Below are 16,903 nucleotides of genomic sequence, written 5' to 3'. Positions count from 1 at the left end.
GTTAAAGTTAAGAAATAGGTCAATAACCCGAGCGCGGTGTCCATGAAGCGGTACCGTGCTCAGTTTCAAAATTAAATAAAACAAATAAACAAAAACAGAGCACGGTGCACAGTCATTAGTACCGCGCTAAAAATGAAAATAAAATAGTGCTTACTGAGTTATCAAGGGGGACCTGTAACTCCGCCAGTAAACGATCTAGTCCCGGTGGGCGGGGCCAAAAGTGGACAGGGTGGTAACTAGGAGGGTCTAAGAAGCCTCCTTTACAATAGAAAGCTAGCGTTTAGCCTGAAATATGACACTAGCTAATGGGAAGAGGGGGCGGGGCTTCAAGTCCCTGTCCTAAACCGTATTGATTTCAAGAAGCTCTCGAATGCCGAGAGCAGCGCATGCGCGCTGCTATCGCCAGCCGAGACCTAAAAAGACATTTAGTAGACAGGTTATTCACCACACTGGACTGCTGTAAGAGTTAATCAGTCTTGCCCCCCACTGGTATTCAAAAGATTTAAGTTTCACCAGCTCTTGGACTTCAAGCTTAATTCACTACCAATGTGCAAACCATCAGCTCCATGTAACGCATAGATGATCTTAAATTGTCAGCAGAAATGTGTTCAGTAAGGTATCCAGATGAGAAGAGATGCATCCACACGAGGGACAAATCTGCAAAGTCAACTTTGACATCTGTCACTTTTTAGTTACATCATGACATTCAATGTGTGCGTTCTAGTTCTACTAAAGAAAGAAGCGCAAAAGGAAATCCAGAGGTGCAAACATGTTAATTTCAGTGTTTATTGGATCTTGCCCAGATTTTACTTCCCAAAGCAAAACTGCCGAAGGCCACACAACACATTCTTTTGTTGAATTTTTGTACCTATAGAGTGTACTTTATTTGTTGTCATTACCTCGCTCCCAATTTTCCACCATGTGGCTCATGTTTTAATCTTACCTGATAAAAGTCCCCAGCTTGCCGGACATAACCAGCCACTTCGGTGTCAGAAGGGCGGACCTTCCAATACCTCCTATCAGCATTCTTGTAATCTTCCACTTTGGACCACGGCACGGTTGGCAAAAAACGCTCCGTCAATGGAGCAGCCACAATCACATCAAGTTGTCCGCTGTACATTAGCACCTGAAAGAGAAATTTCCAAACCGAGACAAAATGAAAAATTATTTCAGAGGAGTTTTGCAGGACCGAAAAACAGCAAAAACTGAAAAAAGATGTATGCTAAGGGGAAATGTCAAGTTTGGCTATTGGCACCACACACACACACACACACACACACACACACCCACACCCCGCTCCACACCCGACCCTCATTAAGTGTTCTTTCCTTTAAAGTTTGATGTTCTATGGTTTCAGTAATGCTGATAACCATAACTGGCCAATGTCAGTGGTTTTAAATTTAAAGAGGGTGTAAAAAGAAAAATGAATGAGCTCACAAATAATCAAAGTTAATATGCAGCTGACATACAATACCAATGCTTTTGAATGTAGATGTTTATGAGATCTCATGTTAGAAAAAAGAGAGAGAATACAATTCACATAACCAGTAAAATAAAGTTTAAAGGCCACCTCTATTGGGGAGCTCGGTTGATATTCTTGGCAGGCCTACTGCGTTTTTCCATGCAAAGTACACAGAAAGTCTCCCTTAGATAAAGCTGAAACCAATTACAGATTGAATTGCATAAAAAGGACTACATAAAACAATGTTATATTGGATGTAAGTACAGAAAGGCATCTTAGCACACAATTAAGATACTTTACTCATATCAGGGTCAACATTTGATGTCAAACAACTTTCCTTTGCTCATGGTCAACTTCCATTTTGACCCTAACCACACTGCACCTAGATGGGCATGGAGCAAACTTCTGTTATGCAATAACCAGACAACATCTGCGACGGTAAAATTATATCTTCCATTTACTTTTCAAGGTCAAATTAACAAGTTTGAGGAGCATGAATAAGCACTTTGTATATTCTAATTCCATGTAAGGTTAAGGGTAGTTACTGTATGTGTGATGCTTACTCATGGAGTGAAGGAGGCTTTTAGTGTGGAATAACAAGCAAGGTATTGAGTAATGCAATGGAGGGAAGGGGTACTTCAAAGTCATTGAGGGGCCGTATTATGTATTGGCATTGTTTGCGCCCCATTACGGTGTATGCGCTGCCCCCAGGGCAGCAGCGAGCTTACGTTGTCCTGGGGGCAGTGGATTAATGTGAAAACATGGAGCAGCAGTCCGTGTTTTCACAATGCAGGCGGCACCCGCCTGCACTTTCAAAGGGGATTAGAGATCCCCTTGCAGGCGGGTGTGACTGCACCCGCCTGCAAGGGGATGCCTGAGGGGGGTCCATGGGACAACTTTTACCCCCTGCAGATGGCTGCTGTCAAGGGGCGCACTCACAGTGCGCCACCTTTGAAATGGTGCACTGTCAGGGCGCCTCCTGTGGGCTTCTTTGACTCTGCGCCCTTGTCTGTAATATGGCGCGGGCGCAGTGTCAAAGGGATTCCCTCATTTGCATAGGGCATGCCCCAATGCAAATGAGAGAACACCCTCTGTGGATATTTGTATTATAGATGGGGACACACAAGCATCTGCGCCCCCTTCTATAATACAAAAAGTTCCCCAGGGGCGTGCAAAGCGGAAGCAAACACCCGTTGCGCTCCCGGGGCACCTTATGTAATACGGCCCCTGGTGGTGTTTTAAGGTGGTGGTTTTAAAGCAAGGGCAGAAATGGCCTTCCTCCTAATCTGATTGGACGGCCGCTGGGGCAAGGTGAGCCGGTAATAGCTGTAGAAGGAGGGGTGTGCTTCCCATTCAGCTGACTTTGGTTGATTTCTTCATAGCACTCTGAAGTTTGACACAAGCCTCCTCGAGCTGCCTTGGCAGCTTTGGGATCTGACCTAGGGAGGCTGTGACAGTTCTAAGGACAGCTTGTAGAAACTACTACCTGGTGGCAGATTCCAGGCATCGAGGGTGAAAGGTGCCCTTTTTTATTAGTCATTTTTCTGGAATGCTGCAAGGCTCATTGGGGGTGTTGGACAGAATAGAGAGTGGAGAAGAAAGTCAAGGATCAACTGACTCACCAAACCAGTATGGTCACTCTATACGGCATGTAGATGAGTTTTGGGTTGTGCCACAACGTCATAATACCATGTGCCAAATACAATGGCTCTTGGTCATTGGTACATGCAAGCAATGCAACAGCCTCTAGAAAATGACAAAGTGAGTAGACTCCTCCACCGCCCCCAATCAGGAACCCAAAATAGGGTGAATAGTCGTGAATGGGTGCATCTAAACGAAAGGACATTAATTTCCAGACGTCTTCCACAAGTTCCACATTCAGAAGTCGCTAAATGTCTGGTACTATATGGGAACAATTGAGTGCAGCCCTCCGATATTATTCATCAAATGGAACAGTACCACAAAAGGAAATCCTTATTTGTTCAATCTTTTTTAGTTTAATTTTTGTAAAACATTTTGGCTTGAGACTTTGATGCTGCTCAGAAAGACAGTTGAAATGTCTAAAAAACTAAAAACAAAACAAATCAGAGGAATTCAAAAAGGGTGACTTGCTATTATGGTGTCCAATTTGGTAATTCCTTTGAGTAATAAGTAGGCCTTTCACGGTAAGCGCAGTATCCTAATATTGTTAATACATTTCGAAAATGTTCAACTAATCGAGGCATGGACAAAGATCTATGTTCAAAGCGGTAATCTCCAAGGCCAATTTATACTGGCAAACCAAAGTTAGGACAGGGGATGTAAAGTGACAGCAAAACCTATGATCGGTAAAAAAAAAAGTTATGTCTTAGCCAGGCCCAGTCTTTCAGCCCCCAAGATTGTTGGTGTGGGAATGAAACAGAAATGGGGAAGAGTAAAACATTTAGATAACCCATGGCCCCGGTCTTTCAATCTCAGTATATGATGCGAGTCAAAAAGACAGTGTCAGTGCCTGCTGGTCTTACAGACCATAAAAACTCACTAGGAGCGACAACCAATGTAAAGGTTTTTGCAAAGGAATATGGACCTGGCCTACAATCCCCTTTTGTGACTGTAAACCCTGAATGTGAGAGAGCAAACAGGCTTTGAGGATCCTGTCCCTATCGAGAAGAGGAGGGGGCATGAAAGAGACAACCTCCTCCTATGTATGATTCGGAGAACAATGTATCAATTGATTCTAATCACAATTGTAAACTACTGATGAGTTACTGACCCTCCGAGTTGGGGTAGTGGCCAATTTGCAAAGAGGAAGATGGATTTCATTTTGAGAGTCGTGGGGCGCAGGAAGTGGAGCAAGGGAACCTCTGAACCCACACTAGGCCCAGTTAATGTTTCCATTGAAGAATTTCCCAAGCTTTTTCCTTTTTTTCTAAAAGCCCCACAAGTTCATTAAATAGACATGGGCTTCTTTAAAAAACAAACGTTTTATGTTGCATAATACAAATGCAGGGACTGAGGTCTATTGATTCCTGCAGGCTTCTAATGCCTGCATTTGTAGGTGGTAAAATGACCTGTCCAATTAAAATTCATTAGGCAGGTCGTTTTGTGCTCCCATTCGAATTTACCCATTAGCAATGCGACCTAGTAAGGCAGAGGTTGCACTGCAAATTGTATTCCCTTTTGCAAACCAGTTGGTGTGCTAATTGCAGATCCGTGTTCGCAAACAGGAATAGTACATCAGGCCCATGTTCGATTCTCACAGCCAGTTTCACAGCCTGTCACAACTAAGTCTTGTAGCAGCACAGTAAGTCGGGTCATACTGTTCAGGGGAACAGCACAGGTAAGTGTCAACATGGTACTCCCCAGAAATATAACTGGTCATCAACACTCAAGATACAGGTCCACCGCACACCCAGCTACTGTTCCAGTATGCGCGGTGTACCACGCCCAGCTATAGAAAAACATAAAAACGCAACATAGCATGACTGGCGCTGAAACGCTTGTCAGAGCGGGTGTACTGTCAATGTTATATCAACAAAGTCAAAGGAACTGTGAAAAATCTAACCTTCCGACAAAAAAACACAAGTGTAGCAAATGTGCTACACCCACTCAGCAGGAGAGTGGTAATGGTGTGGTATGCAGCTAGTGGTGAATTTTGGAGCACTGTTGAGGTAGCGCACTGTCATTTAGAGACAGTTTACTCCCCTTTGAAATGGCCACTACATTTGCATTTTGCTGGTAAATGCAGTTAACTGACCAAGACATGTGAAACACTAAGTTACTAATACCGCAGTCCCATCAAACTAACTAAAAAGTGTATTGACATGCCCCGAAGAACAAAGAGTAGAGCGGGACAAAAGAATAACTTTTTATTAGATTTCAAAGAAAGAAAAATATTCTTTCTTCAACACTCCATTGTTTGCTCGACGGAGCCGCTTTGGAATCTAAAAAAATGATATGGTTCTATAAAAAATTAAATAAATAACTTCTGTGAACATGTAGTGTAATGTGACTTTAATGAGCCGATTGTTCGCAGTTAGGGATATTCGAGACTCATCAGAATTGGGCGATTAAAACGGAATTAAATTATTAAAATATGCACCCAGTACACACTATGGTAAGTGCCAAAGAGAATAAATATAAACATATATATGCTGTAGGAAAACCTAGTTTATGTATTTTGCAATTCTAAACCAAATTAGAATAAGTATGCAACTGTCAATTGGTGGCTTGGTTGGAATAAAATGTATTAACATGCGTCAATAAAGTGTGTTAAAGATGAATATCGAGCGTTTTGGTCAGAGTTAGCGATCACTGCCTGCAGAAGCAAATGAGGCCACTTTAACACCGGTATTAAATATCCTCGGTCATTAAAACATTCCATATGTTGGTATTCCACAATCATGACAATTAAATTAATCAAGTCTGCCTTTGATGCGTGAACCATAATAACAAACAGGCAGCGAGCATACACCACACTGGTTTTCAATTATTCTTTTGGACTTGGTGGGTAATAACTCTTTTGCATGATGTAGAAGAACGAGGTCTATCCGTTTAACAAGTAATGGCATAACCAATAGGTCTGGGTTTATTGTGCTGATACGGCAGCATTAGCAAATTATTCAGACACACGTAAGGGAGTCGAGTCAGCAGGCACGTACGGACAGTCATAGTATAAAGCAGCCCCTCATTTAGTTCACTGCAAGCACTTGAGACCTTTGACCCTGCTCCCAGGCAGGTCGCTCCCATCGCCTCTGCAACAGCTCCAGCCGGTGTGAGCGCCCACCCGAGCCCGCTACTGCTGCAGGTCACGAGTTTCAGGCTCGCTCACCGTACTTGGTTTGTTTTGTCTTGTGTTTTTGCCAACTGTATTTTTCTTTCATCCCTTGTGAATTCTGCGCCCTGTTTAGTATTTTTTTGCCCCGCTTTTGGCCTTGCCTATTTTTCCCTCTCCCCCCTGTGTTTCTGTGCCCAGTTGCCCTCTGCTCCCCCCGCCGCTCCTCACCCATTTATTCCCACCGCTGCGTCCCGCCCCGCCGCTCGCCCATTCGCAGCCCCGCTCCCTCCTCCCAGCTGCTTCTCCCTCCAACATCTCCATATATACTGTCCGCTGCGCAGCTGGCATGCCTAAGGCAAGCCTGTCTGCGCCCGTCCGTGCCTGGACTGCGCCCGAACCCCTGTCCCCCGCAACCGCCATGGCACCCGACACCGCTACAATGCCAGCACCCTCCACGCACTCAACACCGGATGATCACACACCTGCTTCCTGGCCGCCCGAGGCGCACCCATGGACCCTTCTCCTGCCGGAACTGCAGCTTCACCAGCATCCCGCCCGCCAGCCCACAGACCAGGAAAGAAGCCAACTACCTCAGATGCATTCCTCTCAACACCCACTCCGCCCACAAACACGCCGTCAAACTGTGGGATCTACTCGACTCAACCACCCCAGACGTCGCCTTCCTGACGGAGACCTGGCTGAACCCCTCCTCGGCACCCGACATGGCAATAGCCATCCCGGAAGGCTACAAGATCACCTGCAGGGACCGCACCAACGGAGTCGGAGGAGGGATCAAAATCGTCCACAGGAACACTCTCAGAGTCTCGACCAACACCGACGACACCCTCAGCACCACCGAACACCTGCCCTTCCAGATCCACACCGCCCCCAACACCACCCTCAGAGGAACCCTCGTCTACAGACCCCCCGGACCCTGACCACAGTTCAGCGACACAATCGCCTACTTCGTCAGCACACACGCCCTCACCTCCACAGACTACATCGTCCTCTGGGACCTGAACTTCCACCTCAATAACAACAACGACAGCAACTCCACCACCCTGATCGACAACCTAGCCAACCTCGGACTCAGACAACTTGTCACAACACCCACCCACTCCGCCAGCCACACGCATGACCCCATCTTCTCTGCAAGCACCCACGTCTACTTCAACCACACCACCGAACTCCACTGGACCGACCATCGCTGCATCCACTTCACCTTCCGGAAACCCACCACGCACCACCGCACCCAACAGATGCCTTGCCGCTGCAGGAGCAAAGTCACTGAAGACCAGCTAACCACCACCCTTGCCCAGAGCCCACCCGCCGACCCCACCGACCCCGACACCGCCGCCCACAACCTCAGACAGTGGATCATCGACTGCGCTAACACCCTCGCCCCGCTCAAGAAACCCTCCAACAGTCACACCAGCAAGAAAGCCAGCTGGTTCACTGAAGACCACCAGGCCTCCATGCAAACCTGATGAAAACTTGAGAAGAACTGGCTCTGTGAACGAACAACGGACAGCTACGCAGCCCACAAGAACGCAGACACCATCACCTCATCAGATCTGCCAAAAGGGCCTCCTTCAAAGACCGCCTAGACAACAACGCACACAACAGCAAAGAGCTCTTCAACATCGTGAAGGAACCCTCCAACCCCGGCTCCAAAACCAACAACATCCCCCCTTCACAAGACCTGTGCGACTCGCTGGCCATCTTCTTCCATCGCAAGATCGCAGACATCCACAACAGCTTCATCGCCACGACTGCCTCAACAACCACTGAGACCTACGCCCCCACGACCACCATCCGCACCGTCCGCCTGCTCTCCTGGACCAACATTAATGACGATGACACCATCAGGATCATGAACACCATCCACTCCAGATCCCCGCCAGACCCATGCCCACACCACATCTTCAACAAAGCCAGCACCACCATCACACCCCATCTCCGTAAAGCCATCAATATCTCCTTTGAGACAGCAACCTTCCCGGAGAGCTGGAAGCACGCCGAGATCAACGCCTTACTCAAGAAACCCAAGGCGGACCCCAAGGACCTCAAGAACTTCCGGCCCATCTCCCTGCTCCCGTTCCAGGTGAAGGTCATCGAGAAGACTGTCAACAAACAACTTAACCGCTACCTCGAGGAGAACAGCATGCTGGACCCGTCCCAGTCCGGGTTCCGCAGCAACCACAGCACCGAAACTGCCCTCATCGCCGCCACCGATGACAACAGGACCCTACTAGACAACGGAGAAACCACGGCCCTCATCCTCTTGGACCTGTCAGCCGCCTTCGACATGGTCTGCCACCGCACAATATGCACACACCTCCACGATGCCGGGATCCAAGAGAAGGCCCTGGACTGGACCACCTCCTTCCTCTCCAGCAGAAGACAGAGCGTCCGCCTCCCCTTCTTCTGCTCCGAAGCCACCAAGATCATCTGCAGCGTACCCCAGGGCTCATCCCTCAGCCCAGCGCTGTTTAACATCTACATGGCACCGCTCGCCCACGTCGCCCGACTGCACGACCTCAACATCATCTCTTACGCCGATGACACCCAGCTGATCCTCTCCCTCACCAAGGACCCCCACACCGCCAAAACCAACCTCCACAAAGGAATGAAGGCCGTCGCCGAATGGATGAGGAACACCCGACTGAAGCTGAACTCTGACAAGACGGAGGTCCTCCTCCTCGGATCCAACCCCTCGGCCTGGGACAACTCCTGGTGGCCGACCGCACTGGGAACAGCTCCGACACCGACCGACCACGCACGCAACCTAGGGGTCATCCTCGACTCCACCCTCTCCATGACTAAGCAGGTCAACGCCGTCTCTTCCTCCTGCTTCAACACCCTCCACATGTTCCGCAGGATCTACAAGTGGATCCCCACCGAAACGAGAAGAACGGTCACCCAGGCCCTCGTCAGCAGCAGGCTGGACTACGGAAACACCCTCTACGCAGGAGCCTCGGCCAAACTCCTGAAACTGCTTCAACCCATCCAAAACGCCTCTGCACGCCTGATCCTCGACACCCATCGCCGCAGCCACATCACACCCCACCTGGGAGACCTGCACTGGCTCCCCGTCAACAACAGGATAACCTTCAAGCTCCTCACCCACGCACACAAGGCACTCCACAACACCGGACCAGCGTACCTCAACAGATGACTCGGCTTCTACACCCCCAACCGCCAGCTCCGTTCCGCCGACCTTGCTCTCACCACAGTCCCCTGCATCCGAAGAGCGACCTCTGGTGGCAGATCATTCTCCCACCTCGCCGCCAAGACCTGGAACACCCTCCCCATCCACCTACGGCAGACCCAAGATCTACTGACCTTCAGAAGACTCCTCAAGACCTGACTTTGAGCAGTAGCAACATTCCCCACCCCCAGTGCCTTGAGACCCTCATGGGTAAGTAGTGCGCTTTACAAATGCTTGATTGAGTCGAGGAAAAAGTTTGCTTCCAAACCACCAATAACATTAAGTGGAAGATGAATACTGCACTGGGCAGAGCCAAGATGCGATTGACAAAGTCTCAAATCACTGGCTGAAAGAGGCTGCTCAAAGAAAGCTAATGATTGAAAGGGAAGGGCCCAAAGACCCCTCTCTGTTATACGCAATCAACAAGACTGTTTGACAGCTGAGGAGCCACAAGAAATTTCTTGGCATCCTGTTCTCTCCTCTTTCAAGTGTGTCTCAAGGGCTCTGAGCAAACCCAGAAACCGACATCTTGTAGGACAAAAGCAGAACCCTTCAGCAATCAGACAGTGGATCCCCAAGAATTGCCTTGGCATTCTCTTCTCTCCCCTTTCAAGTGTGCCCAGGTTCTATATGTAAACCCAGCAGACCTTTCAAGCGGAATTGGACAATAAGGTGGCAAAAAGGATGCCCAGAGAGACCCCACCCTACATATTCTGCGGAGTTCAGAGACGAAATCTCTACCCTTTCAGGTCAGCCTATTTGTTCCTGGGAGGCATTTCACACATTTAAGGCTAATTACTAGCTAGGAGAAGCTGAAGAGCAAATGAAAATTAGCCTCAAATTACTTCAGGTAGGTATTGGGTACCTTTCTAAGATTTAATTTTGCTTAATATTTTTAAGAATACGATTTCACCATTGAATTGGGTTTTATTGACTAATAAAAATAGGTGCTTAATTATATTTTCTAGCTGGTCCCATACTGATACACTATTAGTATTTTAATCTGCACTCTGGTTCTCTACATAAGAGAGCTAGGCATCTCACAGTGAAAAGAGGTTTTGGGCACTAGTCACTGTATGAGCATGTTAACATTACATTTGTAATTGTCATACTTTTAAATATCATGCTCCCTGCCCTTGTGGGCTACAGGGCCCCTATAAGGGTGACTTCTTAATATTTTTATCTAAAAGAAAGACTTTGACCTGTCAAAATGTTTTTTTTGAGAGACTGGATTGTAGGTTTTACACTGCTACTGTCAGGCCTAAATCCATGTTTGAACAATGGCAGGCCTAAAGCCATATTTGACCTGCAATTATTTTGTAGAGGGAACAATAGGTGCTGCAGTCCACAAGTGGCATTTAACATCCAGGACCTGGATATATTTTATACAACATACAAGGGACTTATAGCGGCATTAAATATACCAATTCAGATTAGGACAATTCAACCATGTAAAGAGGGACAGCACATGCATTTTACCACTGACTAGGAGGGGTAAAGTGCACAGAGTTCTAAAGCCATGAAAAATATAGGGACCAGCAAGAAACGAAAAATCAGGTGTGACAACGTATAAAAGGCGAATTTCCTAGAGGAGCCTTATAAAACCTATTAGCATGCACCACAAAACAGGAAGTAAGGCCGGTGGTAAGGAATCTCTAATTAGAGTATCCACTAAGATATAGCATTACCAAAGGTATGTTGTTCTGAAGTATACTTCTAACCACAAACTTTTCACTTTTTAAATAATTATATAAGCAGGACCACCCAAAGATGGGAGTTATAAGGAGTGCCCTTCACACTTGGAAATCCTACAGGACCGAGTGGGTAAACGGCCCTTTCTGCTAACCTATGAAACAAGTTGTGTTGTACTCCAGTGTAACTCGAAATGATGATATTAAACTAATTTGTATGTACTCTGTGAGGGGACTCTACCTCACCCCCAAATGAGACTAATGAGAGTACCTAGAACGAATGCTCTGGACACAGTGTGCACTGCTATTTCCAACAACGGGAATAAACTCCAATTATGACTCAGATGAACACTTTACCAAGGTGAACAAAAATTATATATACATAGATACTAGTATTCAACACACAAAAGTGTTACACATTATAACAGTCGTAGACAAAATCTTGATCAAGACGATTTAATTTCAAGGACTTCATTCTTGTCAATAAGTCTTCCATATGAAGGCTAGTCTTAACATTACTGTGAGACTAGCAATGCAATTCATCCCAATGTATTTTGGGCTGAAACAGAAGTCCTTCGTCAGGGGTGTCTACAATCAAAAACGGATCGAAATGTAACATCTGAAAATATGTTATATACATGACCTCATACCGTGAGGGACTATTCCCAATGTCTATAAAAACTGCAGAAGGCTACCAACCATCACATGAAACTCCAACATAACTGAATAGTTCTTCCAGGTGGTGAATGCCATGATTCTCTAAATCTCCTAATGTGCAACAAAGTGCTCTGTGAGTCAATACAGTGAAGAAATGAAAAGGGAACAAAGTTCAGCGAAGGTGACAGTGCACTAAAGAAGTTACTATTAGAGATCTGCCTGCAAACCACCTCGGAAGAGGCCAAGAATGATATTCCAAGTAGAAGAGTACATATTTTGAAAATTAGTTTTGAGAATTCTCATGCAAAGGTATATGAGGTGACCCCACCATTTCCAGCACGCGTTCAATGCTCGTGCCGTGAATTCGATCAGATTATGATTAACTCAATAACACTGACACTACCTTATCAGTGTCCAATCGCTGCTGATATAGCAGTGATTAAAACCTTTGTTGAAAAATGCTGGCTGGTGAAATCTGAACCCAACTGCTAAAAACAGAAAACAAACACATACCTGCCCCAAAGTGAAAACTCGCCGAAGGTTTCTAAAAAGTGTGACCCGCAAGACGCAGTCTGCAGGAAGCCCGATTCCAACTAACAAAAAGATAAAAAGAGGAAAACGGCTAGACTACACCGTAACACAATAACAGAGATGGTCAGTAATAAACGCACCTGTTATGCCCAACTTTGTACCCGACAAAAAATCTTACCTGAAAGCTCTAGAAAATAAATGAATCCTCCGTGAAAGCTGTCAGTGGTGAACCGCAACGCAGCACAAATGGCGAAAATTCGTATAACGAGTTACGTTCTAAAATAGGAAAAGTGCGACGGAAAGAAAGAGAAGACTCCTTACTTGTGAAACAAAAATGTTTATAAAAAAGCTGTGCCACTACGAGTGCTCAAACTTTAGTGTTTGAATCGGGTCGGTGAGCAAATCATTGTGTGCCTAGAAAAACATTGTGATAGTCACAACTAACCAATGCATCAACTACTAAATAATATCGGTTGTTATGTTTAATGATAAAGGAGGTGCTCAATTTCCCAAGACCAAGTCTCAAAAGTATTACACATTTTATACTTTGTTCGAGTAACCGCTCTGTGAGAATACATAACACAATTTGATATATGCAGCGCAACCATAATACCAGAATAATATTGCACAGTAGTCCTAGAGCATACTGCTAAATATAAAAACATCATTAAATTGAAGGTATAAGTAACATTGACTATGTAAACAGGATGTGAGTATGACCACATATGTTGTTGCATTGCAGATGGCATAAATTGTATGCATTTAAAGACAAAGTATAAAAGCTGAAATTACATAAACATTGCTGGTCTTATGTAACAAATTCTGAAAAGACATTTAAGATGGTCAAGAACCACTCATAAGAGCAGTAAAATAAAATAAAGTAAGTTGAATGACATACACTGATAAACTGACTATCTACGAATGAAAAGGAAATAAGAAGGTTAGAGCTGGCATGAAAGGCTGGTGAAGAAAGGAGTGATGAGGAGACTCAGTACATCTGTTAGATGGAGAACAAGAAAACTAAACAACTGGAGGTGGAGGACATGGCTACACTGGAGTTGTGTAAGATGGTGTGATTATGTTGAAGAAGAGTATTAGAGGAAGCAAAAAAGTTCCAATTTGTCATTTGGGGTTAAGAGTATCCAAAAAATCGTATCCAGTAAGTTTCACATTGTGATAGTAACCTTGTCAAATCCTTGCCTAGTTGCGGTACCACTATCTCTAAGATTGTAAAGCGAACTTGGGCGACGATGTGTTTGCTCTCATCCCAATGGGTTGCCAAAGGTGAATTCAGAGTCTTGGTCCTGATACAACTTTGTGCTGTGTGATTCTTGTCCTGATCTTCCTTTCGGTCTTGCCCGCAAGGGCACTTAATGGCATATATTACATGTTGTGTGTTGCAGTCTGCTGCATAATTTACACTGGTTTGCTTGCCTGTTCATGGTTGAAAGATGCTCTTGCCTACCAACACAATATTACAGTGAGTGCAGTTATGGCATTTTATCAGGCCTCTATGCACTGTTAAATTGATCTCCTCTGGTAAGGACAACAATTTTTAAAGATTTCTGGACTTCTGTAAGGACATGGAGGCGGATTGGCAAATGTTCCTCTAAAATCTGGTTCTCTATGTAGTAGCTCCCACCACTTAGGAATAATATTTTTGATGGTCGGAGACTCGGTTGCACATGTAGTAACAAAATCCGCTTTCTTTTGCCACTTTTGGTTATTTTTCAGTAATTCCGCCCTGTTTATTACGTGTACTCGCTGTTCAGCTCGGTCTAGTACCTCTTGTGGATATCCACATTGTGAAAATTGCTGCTTATATTCCTGTATAGTCGAAGCACAGTGATCTTTATCTGCTGTAATAAGTTTGATTCGAGTGAATTGGGGAAAAAAGCAGGTGCTGTTTGAGAGTTGGTGGATGGAGAATGCTGTACAATAAAGATTTATTTCTGTCAGTAGGCTTTTTGAAAATCTTAGTCTGGATCTCTGTCCACACAAGCATGCTTTTTACGTCCTTGTAAGTAATGCACTGTCTTTCAATGCTGTGTGTGAATTGTATTCTTGCAATTGAGATCCTCCAAATGGTCTTCCAAATCCTGTTGTTCACCTTGCTAAATGAGAAAAAAATGTATCGTCGATACATCATGAGGTTCAGTGTCCAACTGTCCTTGGATAAAATATGTTATGTTTCAACTTTCAACAAGAAGACATTGGCATAACTCAGTGCCCCGGAAAAGGCCCTGGAGGTACCGTTGGCTTGAGGATAATATGTCTGCTTCCACTGAAAATAGCTATGATAGAGGCAAAAGAGGAGTGATTCAAGTCAAAATATTTTGTTGGCTTGCATTTCACCCTCATTTATGAGTGTCCATTCTATTGCTTCCATACCTTCTTTGTGTGGAACAGATGTGTAAAGGGCTACCACATCAACTGTGCATAACCACACTTGTGTACTTATAAGGTGACTATCGGTTAACAGTTTTAACAGGTGTGTGGTATCCTATAGGTACGATGGGCTCGCTTGCACCAACGGTTGTAGGAAAAAATCCAAATATTGGCCAAGTGGTTCATGAATGGACCCATACCCTGAGACAATAGGTCTAAAAGGTGTGGCGGGGGTCAAGAAGGTTTTTGTGAATCTTTGGGAGCATGTAGAGTGTGAGCCGCATTGGGTGTTCCGTGTATTAAAAACTTTTTGTCTTCTCACTGATCCATTCCATGTCTATGGCTCGTGTTAATATTGAAGCCAAAGTCTCCAAAAACACTGCCTTAGGATCATGTTGCAGTGGTAGATATGTAAGGTCATCCATCAGATGTTCTTCTACCTTTCTTTCGTAAAAGTGACAGTCCGTAACAACTAGAGCACCCCCTTGTCTGCTGGAAAAAAAGTCAGTGATCGATTGTTCTTCAGTGTTTTCAGAGCAGCTTTTTTCTTTCTTGGACATATTGGTATGTTTGGTGATAAAGACTGACACTTTTTGTAGGTCCTTCTTGACCAGTGCCTCAAAAACGTCAATCATTTTGTGAGAAACAGGAGAAACAAATGTACTCTTCGGTTTGAATTCTCAGTATCTTGGTTCCTCTTTTTCGATTTGGGTAGTTTCCTGGTAAATTTATATAATGCTATATCAGTGTCGAGGGCACTTGTACGAAATGTGGTAACGAAAGATGTGCCTAAATCTAAAACAGATATTCGCGATGAAGTCAAATCAGTAGTAGAGAAATTAATGACTAGTGTTTCTTCTGCTGTCTCATTGTGGATGCAACTGTTTTTACTGAATCTCCAGCCTCTCTGGGTTTTGCTGCATCTATGGATTGAGCCGTTGGCTGTGTATGCAGGTTGTTTGCAGCAGGACTTCTCTCCTTTGGGGTAGACAGATCACTGAAAGTGGTGTTGCTGCAGACTAAAGGTAAACAATCAACCATTGGTGGATGGTTAAGTTGAGTTTCACTTATAGATGCAATACTCTCTTCTGATGATGTGGTATTTTGCTACCTGAAGTTTCTCTTTTGTGTCTCTTTTGAGTTTACAAATCTTATGTTCATGAATCTCGTGTGCGAACGAGTACAGTTTATTATTGATATCTGCTAATGTGGTATCTCAAATACTGGGCTCCATGCGATATTTCAGGAGATTTAGTTCTCTGATTTCTCCCTCAAGGTCCAAAAGGACCTGCGAGAGCTCTAAGACTATTAATAGTATGAGATCTAGACATCATTTGTTCAGTATAGCATACCATCTGTCCATTTACTTTTTATTGAGCTTGAACATCATCTGTTTAATAGTTAGACGAAGTACTCTAGGTATTCTACTGGGTAAGATTTTTTGTCGGGTACAAAGATGGGCATATCATGTGCATTTATTACTGACCATATCTGTTATTACGTTGCGGTGAAGTCTCTAGCGGTTTTCCTCTTTTTTTGTTAGTTGGATTCATGGTTTCCTGCAGACTGTTTCTCGCGGGACACACTTTTTAGAGAACTTTGGTGAGTTTCACTTTGGGGCAGGTGTGTGTTTTTAACCTATGTTATTCGTCTACTACTTTACCATAATACTCTCGAGCAGCCTTTTTACGGTTCTTTCCATTTTTAGCAGTTGGGTCCAGATTTTGCCAGCCAGCATTTTTCACCAAAGGCTTTATCACTGCTATATCAGCAGCGATTGGACAGTGATAAGGTAGAGTCACATTATTGTTGAGCTCATCATTAATGGTTTGAATTCACGACAAGCATTGAATACATGCTGGAAATGGTGGGCTCACCTCAGAAAAGGAAGAGGTGTGGTGCAGCGGCCTAAAGTATGTGCCATACATATGAAAGGAGGCTGAACACAACACAAAGTTGGAACCTGGATATATGAAACTGCACGTGGACATAGGATAGCAGGACACGTACCTACATAGACTACATATCAACAACACATCAGAAACTCTCATACAACAGACACGTTTAGCCCCATAATTCCTCATAGATCCAACACAGCTAAGATTGGCTTTATTGTTGGATGGCAAGAGGCTGCCATCAGTATTAACCTTCAAGATATTTTACATGAAATACCAGAATAATGTTTTAGGCAGTGCATCTTAGCTAGG

The 16,903-nt window shown here is 44.7% G+C and overlaps 2 protein-coding genes across 3 annotated transcripts in view; both read right to left on the bottom strand.

Moving 5' to 3' along the window:
* The window catches only part of LOC146789455 (uncharacterized), an 81,194-nt gene extending 80,264 nt beyond the window's left edge, over positions 1-930 (bottom strand). The window contains exon 1 of the mRNA XM_085630052.1: positions 900-930. Within this exon, the coding sequence (XP_085486178.1) occupies positions 900-930 (31 nt within the window). The remainder of the gene's footprint in view (positions 1-899) is intronic.
* Positions 1-16,903, bottom strand: part of CPVL (carboxypeptidase vitellogenic like) — a 628,799-nt gene that overhangs the window by 157,064 nt on the left and 454,832 nt on the right. For both annotated transcript variants that reach the window (XM_085631603.1, XM_085631602.1), the window contains exon 12: positions 944-1,126. In XM_085631603.1, the coding sequence (XP_085487729.1) occupies positions 944-1,126 (183 nt within the window). The remainder of the gene's footprint in view (positions 1-943; positions 1,127-16,903) is intronic.

This window comes from Triturus cristatus, chromosome 10 (genome assembly GCF_964204655.1).
Source record: "Triturus cristatus chromosome 10, aTriCri1.1, whole genome shotgun sequence".
In the NCBI taxonomy this organism is placed as follows: Eukaryota; Metazoa; Chordata; class Amphibia; order Caudata; family Salamandridae; genus Triturus; species Triturus cristatus.
The sequence above is the reverse complement of the archived record's forward strand: the minus strand, read 5'-3'. Positions and strand labels throughout refer to the sequence as shown.